General features: G+C 37.5%; 1 protein-coding gene across 1 annotated transcript in view; it reads left to right on the top strand.

Annotated features, from left to right (window-relative positions):
- Positions 1-16913, top strand: part of ADAM28 (ADAM metallopeptidase domain 28) — a 116974-nt gene that overhangs the window by 4651 nt on the left and 95410 nt on the right. The window contains exons 3-7 of the mRNA XM_007938785.1: positions 4069-4147; positions 5252-5328; positions 6769-6961; positions 11887-11958; positions 13066-13137. Coding sequence (XP_007936976.1) covers positions 4069-4147; positions 5252-5328; positions 6769-6961; positions 11887-11958; positions 13066-13137 — 493 coding nt within the window. The remainder of the gene's footprint in view (positions 1-4068; positions 4148-5251; positions 5329-6768; positions 6962-11886; positions 11959-13065; positions 13138-16913) is intronic.

The raw sequence follows: 16913 nt of genomic DNA, 5'->3' as shown, positions 1-16913 counted from the left end.
CTGGTGGGTTTGAACTGCCAGCCTTCTAGTTAGCAGTCAAATGCCTTAGGCACTACGCCCCAGAGCACTCAATATAAACTTTTTTTTGTTGTTATGTGCCATGGAGTTGTCTGCAACTCATAGTGACCTTATGTACAACAGAATGAAACACTGCCCAGTCCTGTGACAGCCTCACTATCCCTACTATCCCTGAGCCCATCACTGCAGCCACTGTGTCTATCCACCTCTTTGAGGGCCTTCCCCTCTTTTGTTGACCCTTCACTTTATGAAGCAGAGAATGGTCCCTTCTGACAACATGACCAAAGTAGGTGAGAAAGTTGGCTTCCAAGGAGCATTCCAGCAGCCCTTCTTCCAGGACAGATCTGTTAACCCTTTTAGCAGTCCATAGTACTTCCAGCATTCTTTGCCATTACCACAACTCAAAAGAATCAACTCTTCTTGAGTCTTCCTTATTCATTGTCCAACTCTCACATGCATATGAGGCATTTGAAAATACCATGGCTCAGGTTAGGCACATCTTAGTCTTCAAGGAGATATCTTTGCTCTTTAGCTCTTGAAAGAGGTCTTTTGCAGCAGATTTGCCCAATGCAATATGTCTTGACTGCTGCATCAATTGGCATTGATTATACAACCAAGCAATATGAAGTCTTTGACACTTCAATCTTCTCTCCATCTATCATGATGCAGTTTATTGGTCCAGTTGTGAGGATTTTTGTTTTCTTTATGTTGAGGTGTAATCCATACTGAAGACTTAGTCTATAATTTTCATGAGTAAGTGCTCTAAGTCATCCTCACTTTCAGCAAGCAAAGTTGTATCATCTGCATATCACAGGTTGTTAATAAGCCTTCCTCCAGTCCTGATGCCATGTTCTTCTTCATAGTGCAGCTTCTCAGATTATTTGTTCAGCATACAATTTGAATAAGTATGGTGTAAGGATATAATCCTGACACACTCCCTTCCTGATTTTAAGCCATGCAGTATCCCCTTGTTGTGCTCAAACAACAGCCTCCTGATCTGTGTACAGGTTCCTCATGGGCACAATGAAGTGTTCTGGAATCCTATTCTTCTCAATGTTATCTACAATTTGTTATGATCCACATAACCAAATGCCTTTGCATAGTGAATAAAACACAAGTAAACATCTTTCTGGTAATCTTTGCCTTGAGCCAAGATCCATCTGACATAGGAAATGATATCCATCTTCCCACATTCTCTGCTGAATCCAGCTTGCATTTTGGGACATTCCCTTTCAACATACTACTGCAACCGTTTTTGAATTATCTTCAGTAAGATTTTACTTGCATGTGATATTAATGATATCATCGATAATTTCCACATTCTGTGGAATCACCTTTCTTTGGAATGGGTACAAATATGGATCTGTTCCAGTTAGTTGGCCAGGTAGCTGTCTTCCAAATCTCTTGGCATAGCTCAATGAGTGCCTACAGTGGGGCATCTGTTTGTTGAAACATCTCAATTGGTATTCTGTCAAATCCTGGAGCCTTGGTTTTTGCTAATTCTTTCAGTGCAGCTTTGACTTTTTCTTTCAGTACCATTTGTTCTTGATCATATGCCACCTCATAAAATGGATGATCATTTGCCAATTCTTTTGGGTATAGTGACTCTGTATTCCATCCATCTTCTTTTGATGTTCCCTGCATCATTCAACATATTGCCCATGGAATATTTCAATATTGCAATCCAAGGCTTAATTTTTTTCCTCAGTTCTTTTAGCTTGAGAAATGCTGAGTATGTTCTTCCCTTTTGGTTTTCTAACTCCAGGGTTTAGACATTTCATTATAATAAATGACTTTGTCTTCTAGAGCTACTCTTTGCAATCTTCTGTTCAGCTCTTTTATCCTGTCAGTTCTATTTGCTTTACGTAGTCTCCATTCTAGGGCAAGTTTCAATGTCTCCTCTGACATCCACTTTGGTCTTTTCTTCCTTTCCTGTCCTTTTAATGACCTTTTGCTTTCCTCATGGATGATGTTCTTGATATCATCCCACAATTCTTCTGTTTTTCAGTCATTGGTATTCAATGCATCAACTCTATTCTTTAGATGGTCTTTACATTCAGGAAGGATAAAATCAAGTTCATATTTTGGCTCTTGTGGAGTTGTTTTAATTGTCTTCAGTTTCAACTTGAACTTGCATATGAGAAGTTGATGGTCTGTTCCACAATCAGCTCCTGGCCTAGTTTTGGCTGCAGATATTAAGCTCCTGCATCACCTCTTGCCACAAATGTAGTCAATCTGATCCCTGTGTATTCCATCTGGCAAAGTCCACGTGTTATTGAAAAGAGGTATTTGCAATGAATGTCATTGGTCCTGCAAAATTTCATCATGTGATCTTCAGGGTCACTTCTATCACCAAGACCATATTTTCCAACTACCAGTGATTCTTCTTTGTTTCCAACTTTTGCATTCCAATCACCAGTGATAATTAGCTCATCTTGATTGCATGTTTGGTCAATTTTAGATTGCAGAAGTTGGCAAAAATCTTCAGTTTCCTCATCTTTGGCTTTGATGTTTGGTGTGTAAATTTGAATAATAGTAATATTAACTGGTCTTCCTCATAGGTGTATGGATATTAGTCTATTGCTGACAGCATTGTGCTTGAGGATAGATCTTGAAACATTCTTTGTGATGATGAATGCCATGCCATTCCTCTTCAATTTGTCATTCCTGGTATAGTAGATCATATGTCTGATTCAAAATGGCCAAAACAAGTTCATTTCAGCTCACTAATGCCTTGGATATAGATCTTGATGCATTCCATTTCATTTTTTGGTAACTTTCAATTTTCATAGATTCATACTTTGTATGTTACCTGTTCTCTGATTATTAATGGATATTTGCAGCTGTTTCTTTTTTTCTTGAGTTGTGTCACATAAGCAAAAGAGGTTGGAAAAGCTTTACTCCACACATATTATCAAGGTCAGCTCCATTCTGAGGAGGTAGCTCTTTCCTAGTCATATTTTGAGTACCTTCCAACCTGAGGGGCTCATCCTCTGGCATTATATCAGACAGTGTTTCAGGGCTATTTTTCAGTAATATATCAGGCAGTGTTTCACTGCTATTCATAAGATTTTCATTGACCAGTTCTTTGGGAAATGGATGACCTCTTCCTTCTTTCAAGTCTGTCCAAGGCTGGAAGCTCCACTGAAACTTGTCCACCATGGCTAACCCTATTGGCACTTGAAACACTGGTGGTACAGCCTCTAGCCTCACAACAACACACAAGCCATCACAAGACAATAAGCTGACAGACAAATTCATCTCCCTTAGCTGTTACAAACTGCTCCACTCCTGCCTCACGGCCGTCCTTACCAGTTCCAACCCTCTAAAATGTCATCTGCCACCACCTTCTGTCTGTCCTTACCAGTTCTGACCTTCCCAAAAGCCATCTGCCCTGATATAAATTAGTTAATTCCTTATCTCCTTCCAACTCATAGTGACCCTATATGACAGAGAGTAGAACTACACCATAGCATTTCCAAGACGGTAAATCTTTATGGAAGCAGACTGTCTCATCTTTATCCTGTAGAGCAGTTGTGCATTTAAACCACTGATTCCCTCCTCTTTTAAAAATATATTCAAACTCTTGTTTTCTGGTAGGTAAATGAAATAATGGTGGAAAGACCCTAGCTACTGTATTCAAGTCAATTTCCAGTAAGCTTTCTCCTGCTACAATTGTTAATAGTCACTGGTAATTGAATATGACTGAGGGCCAAATGCAGTTATCCTAAACTAATGAGGAGAGTTTCATTAACTTTTATTGACCTCAGTCTTCTCTGACACTATCTTTCTCAAATTTCTCTTTGACAAGTAAGCAAGTTCTATAAAGAAAAAGATATTGTTTCATACTACTCAGGAATGTCCCTGCCTCTCTCAGTCTTTCCATTTAAGCACCCTTTTCATGCTTGCACTTGTCTCGAAAGGTAAGGAAGAAGAGCCCTGGAATTAAAAATTTCATGTATATCCAGTGAAATCTTAGGCTTTGATTGCTGGACTTTGTAATTAGTTGGAGTAACCATGAGTGTTTTTGTTTGTGTTCTTCCTCTCCAGGGATCTCCTTGCACCAGGCTACACAGAAACACATTATAATTCCACTGGGAAGGAGGTTACCACCAGCCCACAGATAAAGGTATAAGAGTCCCTCCTACATTCATTGCTAATTTGAGTGTGACTCACAGGCAGCATCCTTGCCAGCCATTGAATTTATAGCCCTGGTGCTCTTTTCAGCAGTAATAATTACTAATCAACCCTCCCAGTTTTTTATGAAGATTTGTCAAGAACAAAGGCACACCTTGACAGCTGTGGTAACCCTCCCCAGCCTTCAAGGCTCCCTGTTCAAGGGCAGGCAGAAGAAGCTTGTTGTTTTAGTCAGAGGAGTGAAGAGTTAAACACATCTGGTGATCTTAGTCAATGCCAATCAGCTATCTGAATTATGTGGTGCCTCAAACTCAAGACTATTTCCTAAATGGAAGAATTGAACAATTTCATTCTTTCTTTGAACAGTTTCCAATTCTGACTCTTTTCGGAGGCCCACTTTGCTCATATTGAGCAGACACCAGTGTGCAGCGGGGAGATGGTGTAGTTTTTTATTGCCTTCTTTCCTGAGCTCCGTTCTCTATTAGAAATCAAGAATTGTCTTCTATGACAATGATACAAAGGTTTACATGGGCTAACTACCCTTCTGCCCTAAAGTAGAAAGGTTTCCTTGATTGGATACTCATATGAAAAGTGTTAGGATGAGCATTTGCTCCAAATGGAGCCCAGGAATGTTGGGCTGATCTAGAGACTCTAGTGGAACTCTTTGAATAAATCAAGATGTGAAAACACAACCTGAATAATCCAAACAGAAAGAGAGTTTGCAGGCTTTTGCTAGAAAAATGTTAATGAGCAATTAGACAATAGTAACAATGAATGTCTAATATTTGGGGTAATCAAGGTTTAAATTCACACATAAGTTTATTTCTTCCAAGCAATATTTAACTCTACCATCCTACTTTGGCAACACTTATATTTTATTATTTTCTAGTATTTTTGGATCACAGACTAAAAATCAAAGTTTTTAACATTTAAAAAAAAAAGCTTTTTGAAAGAAATTTCTCTGTTGACTGTTGTTCAACAGAAAATAATTCAAAAGTGTTGTAGAGCCTATTTCTACATTTCAAATTCAAATTTAGGAGTGGTTCTAAAAACCACACACACTTGCCTTTACTAATCTCTTTTCTCTTTTAATTAGGATGATTGTTATTACCAAGGGCACATTATTAATGAAAAAGTTTCTGATGCTAGCATCAGCACATGTGGGGGTTTAAGGTAAGACTTCATGGATGTTTTCGTATTTCTCTGTGATTATTGTGAGCTTTTGCCCAAACCTAAATAATAAAAATATAATTCATTTAGTTGTAGTTGAGTATGAATCCTAAGGACTTGAAATTTTTGAAATTTGAAAGATAAAATATTTTTCTGGATAATGCTTTTCATTTGTTTATTTTCTTGTTTTTAAGATATAGGTTTTAGTCCCAATATTTGAATCTCAGTATTTAGAGATTTAGACCTCCTTTCCTCCATCTCTCTTGTCTTATCCATGCTTATAGTATCCGTTTCTTTCTTATGTTAATGAGTTTCCACGCATCTCTATGTCCACTTGGATAACTTAAATAATTCTCAGTCTCAATACTACTCAGATCATGCTAATTATTTTCTTCCAAACTTGATATTTTCCCAATATTCCCCACCTCAATGATAAGCATAATCAACCAACAACATGTCAATAACAGACATCTATGTTCCTTGATGACTTCTTCCCTCTCAACTCTACATTTTCAATAATTATCAAGCTCAATTGATAATATGAAATCCCTAGGCAATGCAAATGGTTAAATGCTGAGATACTATTCAAAAAGTTAGTGATTTGATCCCACTTAGGGGCCTTGGAAGAAGGGCCTGGCAATGTCCTTCTGAAAGATCACAGCCTTGAAAACCCGATGAAGTTCTTTCTGCACACATGGGTTGCCATGAGTTGGAATTGACTTTATGGGAACTGGGTTTGTTTTTTTTAATTGATAATATCTCCTTATCTTCCTCATTTGAACAGACCCCATGAGGACAGAGATCCTGACACTCTTTAACAATTTGCCCTTAGTTCAATATGTAATGAGTGATGGGTGCTCTGTAAATATTATTTGAATGACTCTGCTCAGGACCTCAGCAGAGACAATTGGAAAGACATATTTGTTGAGCACATGCTTTACATATTATTTCCTTCAGTAGATATGATTATTCCCATTTTATAGATAGAGAAACTGAGGCTATGAGTGTAAGAAGTTTTCCTGTGGTATCCCACCTAACACATGATAAACTCAAGATTTGAATCTTTGCCTACAAGCTTCCAAAGTCTCTGCCATTTCCAGTGCAGAGAACAGACACTACATGGGAATTTTAAGAACACTGGACTGAGACAGAGGAAATTCCATTCTAATGTTAACACTGATGTGGGTTAGTTATATGGCAGTAGAGAAGTAGTATGTCTCCCCAAAAGGTCCCATTTCTTCACAGAGAAAATAATTTTTGGCACTTTCTAAGGGTATTTTCAGCTGTAATGTTTCACTCTAGTTTTTTGCTGTTTGTTTGTGATTTTGAACTATTTGGAGGGTTGACTAGGAATTCCATGAGGTCCTCTTTTGGAGTGTATAAGTCTATAAAACCCTAAATCAGGAACATGTTGTTAAGAAGTCTGAGTTTTTATGTTTTCAGAGGCTACTTCAGTCAGGGAGATCAAAGATACTTCATTGAACCATTAATCCCCACAAATCAGGATGGACAAGGGCATGCACTCTTCAAGTATGACCCTGATGAAAAGAAGGCTAACAGTACTTGTGGGATGGATGATGTGTTATGGGCACATGGATCTAGGAAGAATGCAGTCCCACCTGCCACCAGTCTGGTTGTATGTATACCTTTTTTCTTTTTTTTTTTTTGCAATGCTTTTAATGTTCTGTGCTGGCTGCCCTTAGCACCTACAGATGACTGAAATTTTACAGTAATTTTTCAAATTAATAGGGCTTAGAGACACTAACCATAAAGGTTTTGGTAAAATGATGATAATTTATTGAACATGTACTTAAGGTTCAAATACAATGATCAACAATGTGCAGGGTTAAAAATAAATATAACTATTACACCAGCCCTCAAGAAACAAGTGACAATACTTTCTGTAACCTACAACACACATGTTCTGGTGCCACTCTGGCAGGAATATACCACAAGTGAGATGGCCTTAACAAATAGGAGTTCATTCTCTTACAGTGTGGAGGCTGTAAGTCCTAGTTCAAAGTGCCAGATTCTAGGAGCTGGGTGAAAGTCCCTCAACCTTGGACTTCAGCTTTCCTCCTGCTCCTGGCCCACTGAAGCTAGAGGCTTTTTTTCCCTCAGGCAGCTGATGGCTGCTGAGACTGACAAACCCAAGGATGACAAACAAGTAAAAAGGCACAGTCCTGATGCTACCAAACCACATGGCAGGCCATTAATTCAAGTCTACTGAAAGTCCCAAGGTCGGCAGAGCATGGCAGGCTGCTAAACAATGATATGCAGGGTTCAAGTGTGCCATAAGCTAGAGAGCATTCCCAAAGCTGCTTCTTATATACAGGAAGCAAACCACATCCCTAAAGCAAATACTCAGCTGCTCCCATACTTTCTACCATGTAGTTAATTACCAGTCTTACCAAAGGGAAGAACTACATCCAGCTCCCCAGCCACTCAACCAGGCCCTGCCAAGTTGACACACAAACTTAACTACCACAACAAATATGTATTATTATCATTTTAAGATAAAATATCTACTATCTTGAACTAATTCAACACATTTCTTTTAAAATACTGCTATAGATGTTTCAATAGAGCAGTGAAGAAAATGGACATAGGATGTGCCCACAAGAAGTTAGAATACTTGCAAAAATGGCAAGGAGGCCACATGTTCTGACCTCCTCTAATCCCACAAGAGGAAGAGAGAATCACCATAAATAGCCCAAGGCCTATTTCTGCGAGGCCAGACATGCTGCCTCCCTCCAGCCCTTTCTCCAACCGTTCCTCCCAAAGCACCCACCACCTCTCTCCTGGGTTCAATAATTCGCTTCAGTGGCCACACAGAACTCACAGATTATAAGTTTTATTAGGGAAGCAGCAGACTACAATTTGAGTTCAGGAAAAAATGCTTAGTTTCCCTTCCAGCCCACCGTCTCTCAGCCAAGTCTCTCACAGTCTCTCCCCCAGCAGTGCATGTCCCTGGGTGTCTTACTCAGCAAAGTGTGTCTCTTGTGTCTCTTTCCCAGCAGCACGTGTCTCTTTCAGGAGAGCATGTCTCTTTCAGCAGCACATCTTCCTCAACCAGCAGTCAGAGAGAGTTATGCCTCTAGGAGGCCTCCTTTTGAGCCCGGCAGAGTGTCAAACTAGTCAATCATAGCATCAGAACTCTAAGCACCTGAGAGAGAGTGGGAACCTCCCAGAACATTGTTTTGTGCCACTTCCAACAGAAGTACTCCAGGTGGACAACTTTAGCAATCAGAAGCTCCTCAATTGCTCATAGCAAATCCCACCTTGGAGTTTACAAAGACTTATGGCTAGAAAAGCCACACTGAGTAATGTACTGCACCACAATACTTTTTCATGTATGGAAAGTTGCTTCCATCTACAGAATAAGAATGAGTATGATTTTGTTTTCAAAACTCTGAAGTGTATATGAAAATAATTTTTTCATTATTACTTTCACTTCTTTCATGATCCAGTTGTCTCTTGTAAATGTTCTTAACACCTATACACCCTAGGCTGAATTGATCTAAATGAAAATTCTGGTAGGTTCAATTTGCTGTGGGTTCAAATTCTGTGATGACATCTGAACACCCAGAGAAATCACTCCTAGTTATAGTTTTTATATTTCCCAAGAATGTCCATCTCCTGGTTACGTCTGCCACAATTCTTCTATAATCATGTGGAAATACCTTGTTATTACATCATATTATATTGGTTTTTCTCCTATATCACAAGTGCTATTCCTTCTCAGTTCCTTTTCTTTTTGCTGGTATTCCTCTTCTGGGTGACCACAAAACTCAATCAATCCTTGGTCCTTTTCTTTACTTTATCGACACATTCCTCTTAAGTAGTCTCATCTTGTCCTATACCTTTTTGAAATAGGTGTTACCATGGTTGCTAGTTGCTGTCTAGTGGGCTCTGACCATTGGTATCTCCATGTATAACAGAACAAAACATCGCCTGCTCCTACATTATTAGTATTATATCAGATAATATTCTGTTGTGAGCCATAGGGTTTTCATTGGTTAATTTTCAGTAGATCACCAGACCTTTCTTCCAAGTCTGGAAGGTCCACTGAAACAGGTCACTATGGGTGACCATGATACTATTTGAAATACTGGTATCATGGCTTCTTCTAGCATTATAGCAACATGTAAGCTACTACAACATGACAAATTGATAAAATGGAGGTACTATGTATGTACCAATGTTGTTAGCTATTAACATTGAAAAATCCAACTCATGGATTTTTATCGGCTGATTTTTTGGAAGTAGAGAGTCAGGACATTCTTCCTAGTTTGTCCAGTTTGGAAGTTCCACTGAAACCCGTTCAACATCATAGCAACTCACAAGCCTCCACTGACAGACAAATGGTGGCTATGCTTGAGGTCCATTGGTCAGGAATCTAACACAAACCTCTAGCATGAAAGGCAAGAATTTTACTACTGAACTACCAAGACAATTTTGACTCACTATTATTTATATAAGTGCTGGTTAAGGAGCTATTGCGTGCATGGTTAAGTACTTGGCTGCTAACTGTTAGCATTGAGCAGCTAACAAAAAAGTTACCACAATTACTTGAACCTACCAGCAGTCTGCTTCCATAAAGATTTTACAGCCTTGGAAATCCTATGGGGCAGTTCTACTCTGTTCTGTAGGGTTGCTATGAGTCAGAATTGACTGCATGGCAGTGAGTTTGGTTTTTGGTTTATATATTTAGTTGAGGTCCCTGTGTAGTGAAAATGGTTAATAGCCTTGGCTGCTAATTGAAAGGTTGACACTTCAAGTCCACTCAGAGGCATTTTGGAAAAAAAAAAAAAAAAGCCAAAAACATCAGCTATTGAAAACCCTATGGAGCATGGCTCTATTCTGACACACATCAAGTCACTAGAAGTAGAAGTCAACTTGACATCAACTTTTTTTTTTTTTTTTTTTATACTGTGATAGTTACTATCAGATATATATCTCCAGCCTTGGTCTCTCCTCTCAAGACCCAAGTATTATAATAACCTGCTTGATATATCTGGTTGCACATCTAATATGACAAAATTGTTGTGTGCCATCTAGTAGATTCCGACTCATAGTGATCCTATATAACAGTAGAACTGCCTCATTGGGTTTTACAGGCTATAATCTTTACTGCAGCAGATTGCCAGATCTTTTCTCCCCTGGAGAGGTGGTGGTTTGAAGCACTGAACTTTCAGTTAGCAGCAAAGTACTTACCCATGTAACCCCAGGGCTTCTTATCACAAACTTAAAATGATAAGAAATAGTACTACTGAATTCTACCCATCAAGCAAAAACCACATCTCCCTCGTTCTATTCCATTTCAGTCGCTCTGTGAGTGATAACAAACAATAATCTATGGGTAAATAGATGGGTAGCCATGCTGAATTATCAGGTATGTCTAGGGAAAAGGGAACATACCCACGGCCGTATATAAAGTTGGCAGACGATATTCCTACATATGTATTGGTATGTGCTGTAAAAATTTCCAGATATATAACAGAGCTAACAAGGGGCAAAATTGTGATAACTTCTTGGCCACAGCCAACCACGCTGAGGGAGTGAGTAGTTGGACCTATGGGCTTGGGACCATAGTCACAGGAGACATCAAGCTCAATTGGCATACCATACTACACAAAAACATTGTTCTATATCTACTATGGTGAGTAGCAACTAAGATCTTAAAAGCTTACAAGTGGCAATCTAGATGCAATAATGGGTCTCTCCTCATCCAGAGAAAAGTAGAATGAAAAAAACAAAGAAGCATGGAAACAATTAGTCCAAGGAACTAGTAGACCATGTGATCCTCAGCCTATATGACATGAGGCATGAAGAACTATATGGTGTCTGGCTACCACTGTCAACCACTCAGAAAGGGATCAATGCCAGAGATCCTGGATAAAGTGGGAGTACAATGTGGAAAACAACTCAAAATCATTAAAAAAAAAAAAGACAAGGTTTACTGGCCTGATAGAACCTGATAAGACCCCTGAGATGGCCCCTAGTTATCTTTCAGGTCTGGAATTGAACTCACTTCTGTTGTTTCCAGCCGAACAATAGACAGATGAACATGTACATCATGTAGATACACTCTTTAGAAAGAGCAATCATGGGAGAACAGAAGGATAGTGTTTGGACAGGTAAATAGATGGGGGGCAGGAATGAATAGGAAATAAGGACACAGGGAAGAAGTAACTACAGGGAGAAAGTGGGAAGAGAGCTGTTACACTGTAGGGATTACAGTCAATGTCATGAAATAAAATGTGTACAAACTGCTGTATGGAAAATGAATTTGCTCTATAAATTTTCACACAACTCACTATAAAAATTTTAAAAAAATAAAAAGGAGTCAGACTAGAATATTACTGATGTCCCCTTTAGTTGTAATGTCATGAGCATGGTCTGTGTATAATACAAGCCTAGCCATTGAGTTTGAGTTGAAATGATAATATTGCCATCAGTTTCTCACAGACATAAATAAACCTCTTACACATTTGAAATATACAGATGATTCTTGCTGATAAAGATTTTGTCTTAATAATTTTTCTCCTTAAATTTCAGAAATTGAATGAGCAGAAGATTCAGAAACATAAGAAATATATAGAATATTATTTAGTACTGGATAATGGAGAGGTAATTATACTAGATAAATACATCTTTTAAAGCCTTTGTCTTCACAAATTTATCTGCTATAAGAGACACTGAATGATCTGAATCATTTTAGAAAAATGAATTTGAGCTACAGTTACAAATTGTTCTGAACCCTATGAAAATTAATATTTATAATTAAACAGATACTATTTGTCCTTTTCAAATATGTACAACTGATATAGAATGCATAAACTGAATTTTTGGCAGTATGATGCTCTTTTCTTATTATCTTACTAGTTCTGAACTTATTTCTGATTAAATCTCTTTCACTTTATCTTCCATCAAATAATTAAATCACCTGCAAGTTAGAATTTAGAGCTAATCAGAGAGTGATAAATATAAAAGACTGAATGTAATGTTTTTTTAAAATGCAAATCTTTGGTAATATTCATTGTTTGTCTTTTGTAAGAATATGTGTTCATATATTAGGTTTTCTAAAAAAAGGTTCACATGTGTGATCTCAAAAAGAAAAGTCTTGTTCTAAAAAATATGGGTAAATTCATTACTTCAAGTCCTAAAACTTTCACCTCTCTATTGTACTAAATTCACTTAATATTCTTTTTAAAAAATAAAATGAAAGAATAAGCTCTTCCTTGTATTGGTTCTGCACAGCTTCAGTAACTACAGTATATAACTGAAAATGTGTTTGGAATAATTCTTTAGAGCTTTATATTGACTCACTCACACTCACTGCTGTTGAGTCAGATTTGACTCATAGCGACCCCTCCTTGGTTGTCTGAGGTGATATCACTACAGAAGTAGATTGCCCAGTCTTCTTTCCAAGGAGTGGCTGGTGGGTTTGAACTGCCAGCCTTCTGATTAGTAGTCAAATGCCTTAGGCACTACACCACCAGAGCTCCTTTATATTGACTAGTAATTCAAAAAACAATACATTTCTATGCCCAAAATGCTTTAATGTACTTAGAGAAATAAAGAAGTAACTGATTTCTAACTTATTACTGTCAATTTTTGTGGCACTTAATACTTAATCATAATAATTGATAAATAATATATACCAATGTTGCCTTTTAAACCTTCCAAATACTTCCTCACAGTGCTCATATTTTATCTTTTTTTTTTTTTTTTTAGTTCAAAAAGTACAATCAAAATCCAGAGGAAATAAGAAAGAGAGTTTTTGAGATGTCTAATTACGTTAACATGGTATGATATATTTTGCTTAGCATAATTTTAAAAAATAGTGGGGTTTTTTTGCAGTTGTTGAGAATATACACAGCAAAAATATATACCAATTCAAGTTTCCAGGTGTACAATCAAGTGACATTGATTGCATACTTTGAGTTGTGTAACCATTCTCACCCTGTTTTTCTGAGTTGTTCCTCCCCTGTTAAAAAAAAACCTCATCATTCCCTAAGGTTCCTATCTAATCTTTTAAGTTGCTGTGGTCAATTTGATGCTATACCTTAAAAGAGCATAATAGTCTAGACAGACATTCTTTACTAGGTAAGTAAGTTTTTGCTTGTTTTAAGATGACTTCAAGGGATATTTTTGGTTTAAAGTTTAAAGATAATCTTAGAGCAGTAGTTTTGGGGATTCATTCCACATCCCTGGCTCCAAAAACTCTGGATTCCATGATAAGTTTAAATGTTGTTCTTCATTTTTCCACTTTTGGAATTAAGTATTCTACTGCAGAATCTTTAACTGAAATGCCTAGTAATTATATCCTATCCAGGCACCATACAGTTCTTCTGGTCTCTTGGCAAAGGAGACAGTTATTGATGAAGGCAATTAGACACACATTTCATTTTCTCCTTCTATTCTTAACTCTCCTTCTTCCTCTGTTGCTCCAGGAATAAGAGACCAATTGCAGTGTCTTGAATGGCCACTTGCAAGCTTTTAAGACCTTAACCACTATACAGTGAACTAAGAGGATGAGGACACCTCCCAAACACATTATTAGACCAATTAACTGAGAAGTTCCATGAAACCATAACCCTAAATCTCCAAATTAAGAAAAATTCCATGAGGTGTTTGGTTGTACATAAGCAGCCTCAGCAACTAGTCTTTTATTAAGTACAACTTTTGAAAATTTTCTGGATTGTATCATTGAGTTTTTCTATGAATGCTTATGAAGGAGGACAGGAAAGTCCAGATTCCTGAGACTGGTTCCTGAGTAGTGATCACTTTTGCTACTTCATTGGATATTAATATACATGATAGAGAAAATTCTCACCTACTTATCACTACACACACTATTCTCAGGTCCAGGAAGATATAAAAGTTTATTTTTTATTTTTTATTTTTAGTGTGTGTGTATGTGTGCATATGTGTGTGCATACTCACAGGCACGTGTGTGTGTGTGTGTGTGTTCTGTTTGTTTGTTTTGTTTTCCTAAAGCTCAGTAAGAAGATTCTGAAGAACAAGTCCCAATAGAAAGTTGAAAGAATAAAAAGGAAAAAAAAAATAAATACCAAATACACCAACTTCTGGCATCTTTCATATACATTATATCATTTAACAGTCAAGACAAACCTGAGAAAGACAAGTTCACCTAAAATTAATGTACAACTAAAGAATTACATCCTAAGAAGCAAAATAATTTGTCTAAGATCTCTAAGATTTCAGAGCCCATTTGGATTGTAAAACTGTTGATGGTGTATTCCTTAAGCATAATTTTATTATCTTATTTCCAAAATCTTTAAAAAAAAAAGTTAGATCTTTTCTAGTAAAATCTCAATTGTTAGCTTCTTATTAGTTGAGTATGTGATTGGCATGCTGTCTTTGAAATAGTTATTTTGTGGTATCCTGTAAATTCTTTAAGAACATGAAGAAAATGAAGGTGGATTAAAGGTCAGTTATATCTCTTCCTCTCACCCTAAAAAGTACATTGATTATTTTTCAGACAATCTAAGAACTGTTTGTATTTATTGAGCACCTATATTGGCCAGGTACTTTTCTAGGTTATGGGGATAAAAGGAGGAATAAAACTGACAAAAATGTGATCTTCAAAGGAATTTGCATTCTTGTTTAAGGATAAAAACATAAACAATTTGATAATAAAATAAATAGTAAGTCAGATAAATCCCATAAAGAAAAAAATAAAGAAGAGCAAAAAGAGTTAGATTCATTGTGGGTGTTAAGTTATATAGGGAAGACTTTTCTAATAAGGTGATGTTTGAGTAGAGACCTGCAGGAAGGAAGTGTCATCTCTGAAAGGAAGAGTGTGTGAAGCACAAAGGAGTGTCAGATGCCTTGTTCATCATGTTTGAGGTACAACAAAGAGGCCGATGTGTCTGGAATGAAGTGAGCCAGGGCAAGGGTGTGAGGGATGGTGGGTGACATCTAAGAGATAGTGGTAGCCAGAATGTGAAGGTCTTTGTGGTCCTGTGTAAGAATTTTGACTATTACTCTGCATATGAGAGGACATTGGAGAGCCTAGCTTGGATTTGTTATAATCAGAAGTATATTCTTAAAAGGTTGCTTTGACCATTAAGCTGAAAAGAAACCGACAGAAAGCAAGGGTGGAAGTAACAAGACTTATAGGAGAATCATGCCACAATACGGGGCAAGAAATGATGATGGCTTGGGCAAAAGTAGTGATAGATAATGAGTTTGGTGAGAATAGCTGAGCTCTGGGTAGAGTCAACAGAGTTATGGGAGACAGAGGATGGGAGGTTAAGCAAAAAGAGTAGTCAAAAATTACACAAAGGATTCTGGCCTGAGCAATATCAAGAACGGGGAAGAATAGCATAGGAGCATGACTGGGGAGAAAGACTAGAATTTCTGTCTTCGATAAGTTTGAGATATCTTTTAAATATCCAAATGGAAATGCAAAGGATATCATTGCTGATGTCAGGTAGATCTTGGCTGAAAGCAAAAAATATCAGAAAGATGTTTACCTGTGTTTTATTTACTATGCAAAGACATTCAATTGTGTGGATCATAACAAATTATGGATAACACTGCAAAGAATGAGAATTCCAGAACACTTAGCTGTGCTCATGAGGAACCTGTACATAGACTAAAAGGCTGTCATTTGAATAAAACAAGGGAATTCTGCATCATTTAAAATCAGGAAGGGTGTACATCCAGGTTGTATCCTTTCTCCATATTTATTCGTTCTGTATGCTGAGCAAATAATCCTATAATCTGGAATATATGAAGAAGGCCACATCAGGATTGGAGGATGACTCACTAACAACCTGCAATATGCAGGTGACACAACCATACTCACAGAAAGTGAAGATAACTTGAAGCACGTACTGATGAAAATCAAAGACTGCAGTCTTTGGTATGGATAACACCTCAACACAAAGAAAACAAATCACAAGTGGGCCAACAAGAAAAATCACGATAAATGGAGAAAAGTTTGAAGTTGTCATGGATTTCATTTTACTTGGATCCACAGTCAACACCCTTGGGAGCAGCAGTCAAGAAATCAGCTATCATATTGCATTGGGCCAATGTGCTGCAAAAGATCTCTTTAAAGTGTTAAGGAGCAAAGATGTCATGTTGAAGGCTAAGGTATACCTAACCCATATCATGGTATTTTCAGTTGCCTCATATGCATGTAAGAGCTGAACAATGAATAAGGAAGACTGAAAGAACTGATGCCTTTGAATTGTGGTGTTGGTGAAGAATACTGAAAAGACTATGGAATTTCAGAAGAATGAACAAATTTGTCATGGAAGAAGTACAGGCAGAATGCTCCTTTGAAGTGAAAATGGCCTGACTTCATCTCATGTACGTTGATCCTGTTGCCAGAAGGGACCAGTCTCTGGAGAAGGTATTATGCTTGGTAAAGTAAAACCAAACCAAATCAAACTCACTGTTGTTGAGTCAAATCTGACTCATAGTGACCCCTTCTTGGGTTTCCAAGGCGGTATCACTACAGAAGTAGATTGCCCACCCTTCCTTCTGAGGAGTGGCTGGTGGGTTTAAACCACCAGCCTTATGGTTAGTAGTCAAATGCCTTAAGC

This window comes from Orycteropus afer, unplaced genomic scaffold (genome assembly GCF_000298275.1).
Source record: "Orycteropus afer afer isolate SDZICR_OR568_19922 unplaced genomic scaffold, OryAfe1.0 scaffold00053, whole genome shotgun sequence".
NCBI lineage: Eukaryota > Metazoa > Chordata > Mammalia > Tubulidentata > Orycteropodidae > Orycteropus > Orycteropus afer.
The sequence above is the reverse complement of the archived record's forward strand: the minus strand, read 5'-3'. Positions and strand labels throughout refer to the sequence as shown.